The 5959-nt window shown below is 43.0% G+C and overlaps 1 protein-coding gene across 2 annotated transcripts; it reads left to right on the forward strand.

Moving 5' to 3' along the window:
• The first annotated feature begins 5 nt into the window (after positions 1–5).
• On the forward strand, positions 6–5621 carry AIMP2 (aminoacyl tRNA synthetase complex interacting multifunctional protein 2). Of its 2 annotated transcripts, none has more exons than XM_083585357.1 (4): positions 6–128; positions 1840–2046; positions 3527–3758; positions 5085–5621. In XM_083585357.1, the coding sequence occupies exons 1-4, from the start codon at positions 114–116 to the stop codon at positions 5468–5470; spliced, it is 840 nt and encodes a 279-aa protein (XP_083441483.1). In that variant the 5' UTR covers positions 6–113; the 3' UTR covers positions 5471–5621. The 2 variants fall into 2 exon arrangements, with proteins under 2 accessions (XP_083441483.1, XP_083441482.1); XM_083585356.1 differs by having other exon boundaries at positions 104–269.
• Positions 5622–5959: the final 338 nt, after the last annotated feature.

Raw genomic sequence — 5959 nt, forward strand, 5'->3', positions numbered from 1 at the left:
CGGGTCACGGACGAACGCCCTCCAATGGCAGAAGGGTGTGACGCTCGCGCGGGGCGTGGCTGCCTCTGTGCCAGTCAGTCAGTCAGCGAGGAGCCGCCGGCCGGGCAGCCACGATGCCGATGTACAAGGTGAGGCCCTTTCACGGGGGGCCTGGCTCGGCGGCGGTTTTGGCTGAGCACCTTCCCGCCTGCATGTACCGGGTTGGAAATATGCACCGTTGCCCCGAGGGCGGCTCCCCGTCAGCCGCCTCGCCGCCGCTGCTTCACGAGGTAGGAAGGAGGCGGCCCAGAGGCGCCGCACTCGGAAGCGGGCAGGGTCGGGGGCGGGCGGGCAAGGGCTCTCCTTCCTTGGCTTCCCTTCCTAGGCCGCGAGGTGCGGCTCCTCAGCCCGGCCTGGCCGTCTCGGGAGAGGCGCTGACCAGCGCTTTCACTTTCCCAAGCGGGGCTGCGGGAGGTTCTTGCGCCAAGGCCTGAGATCGCCTCACGTTGTACTTCCGGGCGGCTGACAGTCCGTACGTTTAAATCTCAATCCTTACATCACACACACACACCACACCACACCAGGAATCCAGGGAACTGTAGCTTACCCCCTCCCCTCTACATTGTTGTGAACTCCCCTGAGATATAGAGAGGAAGGGTGGTATACAAATTTAATCAATAGTAACAATAATATTAGGGTTAAACCACAGAGCCTAGGGCTTGCCGATCAGAAGATCAGTGGTTCAAATCCCCGCGACGGGGTGAGCTCCCGTTGCTCGGTCCCTGCTCCTGCCAACCTAGCAATTCGAAAGCACATCAAAGTGCAAGTAGATAAATAGGTACCGCTCCGGCGGGAAAGTAAACTGTGTTTCTGTGTGCTGCCCTGGTTCGCCAGAAGCGGCTTAGTCATGCTGGCCACATGACCCGGAAAAACTATCTGCAGACAAACGTCGGCCCCCTCGGCCAGTAAAGCGAGGTGAGTGCCGCAACCCCAGAGTCGTTCGTGACTGGACCTAATGGTCAGGGGTCCCTTTACATTTAATAATAATAATAATATTATATTATCAAATGTTTTTGTGTATGTAGCTGAAGCGGGTATATGTGGCTGCTGCTCTTCCAGGAATCTTGCAGGACAGCACGTCAGGTGTCCCAAGTTCCTTCTTTCGGAATAGCTTTAGGACAGAGCTGCACTTGACTAAAAGGTTACTTGGGAATAATTGTATATGCTACCTCCATATATTGTTCATGGCTGCAGTTGGGTTAAATGTCTTACTTACATTTGTTTTACCTATGCTAGTGGTGGAGGACACAACCAGCCCGCAGGCCTAATAAGGCGTGCCTGGCCATTGTACGCAAAACACAACCACCTGTCAGTTACCTGACAAATTAGGGAAATTTACTTTGCATTTATAGACCACTTGATCACAAATTTCTCTTAAGTGGTTTGTATAATAAAAAGGCCTATGATTGGAGTTCAGGGGTCTTTTGCTCTTCAGTCTTAGCACTGAGTAGCATAGCACTAATATCAGATATAAGCCTCTTGCCCTGTTGTTTAAAGGCAGCAAGCAGTTTCAAAGCATGAAAACTCTGAATCACTTAATATCTACTTGTCAAAATGGCCTGTAGACAGTGGGCCAGATCCAGCCCTACATCTGTATCCAGTTTTCCACCTGTATTTCCCGCCCCTTGACCTGTATTGAACCTTGATATATTGGCAGAGTTCCCATGTGCATGTATGCATGATGATGGATAATACTAGTATGGAGACTTGTAGAGTGTTAAAGCTACAGCGCATGCTGAGGTAAATGGGAAATACACAATATTAAAACAGCTGAGTGAATACCAATTGAACTTTATTTAGGAGGAAGTTGATCCAGCTCTTCAGGCACTTGAATCCCGCCAGGAGGAGATCTTGAAACGCTTGTATGAGTTGAAAGCTGCAGTGGATGGGCTTTCAAAGATGATCCAAACACCGGATGCAGACTTTGATGCAACAAACATAATCCAGGCAGATGAACACATTCCTTTATCTGCTAGTGCTGTAGAGCTTGACAATTTACTTGGGAAGGCAAGTTCAGATAAACTTTTTCTACACCACAATTCCTGTATATTTGACTTAACCATTGTTGGAGTTTTTATGATGACTAATGGAGTAATTAGCATTCAGGCCAACACTCAGAATGATTTATCACTAAAACATAGCTAAAATCCACCTTGTGATAGGTGGGAGGGGTACAGAATTATTTTAAAGCTAAGCTTTAATGAGGTTATTAGCATTCAAGCCAGCACTCAAAATGAATTCAGTGAGCGGGGTCTCATTGTTTTAAAACTAAGCTTGATAATAGATCTGAAATATTTCTTAAAGCTAACCAGAAATCAAGCATTTAACAATTCTGGAAACAAACAAAAACTCATCTTAATTCAGTGGCCTGGTTTCCACATAACTTGAAGACATGGTTTGTTTTGTTTAACTGGTTTCTTTGCAGATCTGAACCCACCTCAGCCAACTAACTGGGTTGTGTCCAATAAAGCAGAATATGAATCTGTATTTTGAAGCTGACATATGGCTGTCTCTGCTCCTGTTAACAGTGGTTTCTTGTTATGTCTGAGCCCACCATCCTTGTTTAACCCTGGTTTGCTGCAGTTTCTTTGCTTGTCTAAGATTTATCCTGGTTGGTTCAAAAACTCAAAACAAGCTGTGCCTAAGCATTTTATTGAAATCTGGCCTCTGTTTCAAAGTATCAACAAAATAATTAAATAGTAACTGAATTAATGATATAAGATCTTGTGGGACTTGTTAAGAAATTTGTGCTTAGTTCTTTGATTGATGTCTAATGAGACAAAATTGGCTTTAAAGTGCAGGTAAAATGCTGCATAACTTAAAAACCGATCTTACCTATCAGTTTTGGTTTTGGTGCTTGCTGGTTGCATATTGCTTTGTTCAGGCATTTTATGGCCATTATGTTGGATGTGGCTTAAGTTGCTAGTTACTGTGGGTTTTGTATTTTAATCTTTTTTACTTATCAGTTTTATTGTATGATTTTTAAATATATTAAGTGTTTTAAAATAAATGAGAGACAGGTAGATTTGGGCTGGAATGGATTTCCTGTAGTTTTTTGTTGTTTCAGGAATAGAGTTGTTTCCCAAAAGACACATTAATTACACTAACTTTGGAAGTAAACATTTTTGGGATGCTAGTACTAATCATGGGAGACAGAAGCCTCCTTTTCCTCTATTTATTTTTTATTTTAAAAAGTGGAACAAGACTTCTCTTCATGAGCCAGTGCATAAATAGACACCCAGTAACTCTTCTATAGGTCTGCAACTCTTTGTAGTTCTCAGCTGAACCATTCATCTGGTGGATGTTAAAGGTCGGCTGCCAATTGTAAAAGCCTTTTGTAGAACTTCATTGGTTTTGTGTGTCTTGCAGTTAATTAATGAGGGTGTTTGTGTGTTGTGTTGTGTTGTGCTGAGCAGGAGTGGGATGTGAATCAATGCATGAATGTGTCACTTGAACAACTTACTAATGGCGACTTATTTTCCTACAGGACTATGGAGCTCTGAAGGATATTGTGATCAATGCAAACCCCGATCACCCACCACTGTCATTGTTAATACTCCACAGCTTGCTGTGTGAGCGTTATAAGATACTATCAGCTGTTCATACACACTCATCTGTGAAGAGTGTGCCAGAAAATCTCCTGAAATGCTTTGGTGATCAGCCTAAGAAGCAGTCGCGTCATGAGTATCAGTTGGGATTTACATTAATTTGGAAAGATGGTAAGTCCAGCACATTAGGAAAAGCGACGCATTCATTAATGTTAACATGTTACGAGTAGCACACAATTTCTTGATGTCTAATGACAAGAAATGTGTATCTGCAGCAAATGGGCCAGCCGCTGGCCATGAATAAATTTGCAACTGGGAAGCTCAACAACTAGTTTGTCCACAACATGGTCATTCTTTAGACAACCGAATACATTGTGAGAAGAGCTCTAGTAGATGAGTCACTTCTAGTGCCAATAATAGTTCACCTTTAAGCTTCTGTTCTCTTCCTGTATGATGCAGAAGAATCTGATAAGCACACTTATGATGACATCAAATTATGTCCACCCACCTGCCCAATGGGACTCCCTTCTCCCCATGTCCCAAATCTGCTCTGGGTGTCCCCCAAGCACCCACATTTTGGAAATGCACAGGGAACAGAAGAGGAAGAAGCCCTGTTGCATGAGTTAACTTGTGCTACATTAGACCTCGCTTTTCATTTATGCAGGTTGATAGGTCAATAGCTGTACATTGTAGGGAAGATCACTGAGTCTTTCATTCTTTGCTCTTCAAAGGACTTCTGAGAAATTTGAGTAACCTAGTTCCTAGGAATGCAGTTTCAAAAATATTGCTATGAAGCTTCTATTATATAATCTCTACAAGAAAACTAAAGTATCTTAATAACCCTAGTGTGTTTGCTAGCTTCCTCTTAACTGCTCAAATAAACTTACGTTCCATTGTTAGGCAGTTCTTGGTTTTTAGCTACAAGATGAATTAAGCTTTCTGCTCTAGTTAAGATGTTTAGTGTTTAGCTTAAGTAAAATTGTCAGTTGTGAAAGTAGAAAAGGAGCATGTAATACTCAGTCTTCAGTGTTTCAAACAATAAAATTAAGTGCTTCTGCTATTATGCTACCTTAACTGACAAAGCCATTTTAAGTTAACGCTGGCCTATGGTGGCGTGTTTGGAAGAAGAAACTCAAAAGTAACACTACACACTGCCTACTTTTTGAAGAAAGCGCATAATGCTATAATGTTGAAGCTGGAAATGGCACCAGAGTTATCCCAATTGCCAGGCTTGGATTAGGAGGAATCTGTTAGTATGCCTGTTCAGTAATCTCTCATGGGGACATTTCCTAGCAGCTGTAAGTAAAAGGTAGCATGGCTGACTATATGCAAGTATTCTATAGAAATTCAGTATCTTATGTAGAAAATCTGGCTAGCAATTAATGACATAATGGGACTTGTTTATAATTGTGTTTAATGGTTTGAATGAAACGTATCTGTCTCTTCAAGGTGCTTGCTTTTCTTGTCTAATGTTCTGTTGCATTGTGTTTGTTTCAGTGCCAAAATCCCAGATGAAGTTCAGCGTTCAAACCATGTGTCCCATTGAAGGAGAAGGAAATATTGCTAGGTTCTTGTTCTCCTTACTTGGTCAGAAGCACAATGCAGTTACAGCAACTCTGATAGACAGCTGGGTAGATACAGCCATCTTCCAACTGCAAGAAGGGAGCAATAAAGAAAAGGCAGCTGTTTTGCGATCTATGAATGCAGCTCTCGGCAAGACATCCTGGTTGGTGGGCAATGAACTGACAGTAGCTGACGTCGTGGCCTGGTGTGCACTTCAGCAGACAGGGAGCACCAACGCTGTTCCAGCCAATGTGCAGAAGTGGCTAAAATCTTGTGAGAATTTGGCACCTTTTAACTCGGTTCTCAAGTTGCTGCATTAAACGTGTTCTGTAGAAAGGGACACAGTTGAAATATTTTCTATATTTACATGTGTGCTGTGAGCCTGGGTTATATAAAGCCTGTGAATGACGTTTTAGAAGGCAACTGTCAAAGGTCTTATGTCAATAAAATGCATCACTTGCCCTTTGTGTATATCTTTTAGTGCTTGGTCCTTCTTTTAGAAACAGTACAGTGGTACCTCTGGTTACAAACACTTCGGGTTACAGACTCCGCCAACCCGGAAGTAGTACCTTGGGTTAAGAACTTTGCCTCAGGATGAGAACAGAAATCGCATGGCGGCGGCAGCGGGAGGCCCCATTAGCTAAAGTGGTACCTCAAGTTAAGAACGGTTTCAGGATAAGAACGGACCTCCAGAACAAATTAAGTTCGTAACCAGAGGTACCACTGTACTGTCAACTCATTCATTTATCTACATGATGCCTTTCTTCTTTCTGACAATGGCAAACTACATACAACATATGCACACAAGC

This window comes from Podarcis filfolensis, assembly GCF_964270895.1.
Source record: "Podarcis filfolensis genome assembly, chromosome: 14".
NCBI classification, from domain to species: Eukaryota; Metazoa; Chordata; class Lepidosauria; order Squamata; family Lacertidae; genus Podarcis; species Podarcis filfolensis.

What these genes read in the sequence shown, in the direction of transcription:
- AIMP2 (XM_083585356.1), top strand. Translation starts at nt 114, where the DNA reads ATGCCGATGTACAAGGTGAGGCCCTTTCACGGGGGGCCTGGCTCGGCG. An exon ending in CGCCGCCGCTGCTTCACGAG is followed by an intron (nt 270 to 1,839) that starts GTAGGAAGGAGG and finishes AACTTTATTTAG; the next exon opens with GAGGAAGTTGATCCAGCTCT. An exon ending in TACATTAATTTGGAAAGATG is followed by an intron (nt 3,759 to 5,084) that starts GTAAGTCCAGCA and finishes TGTTTGTTTCAG; the next exon opens with TGCCAAAATCCCAGATGAAG.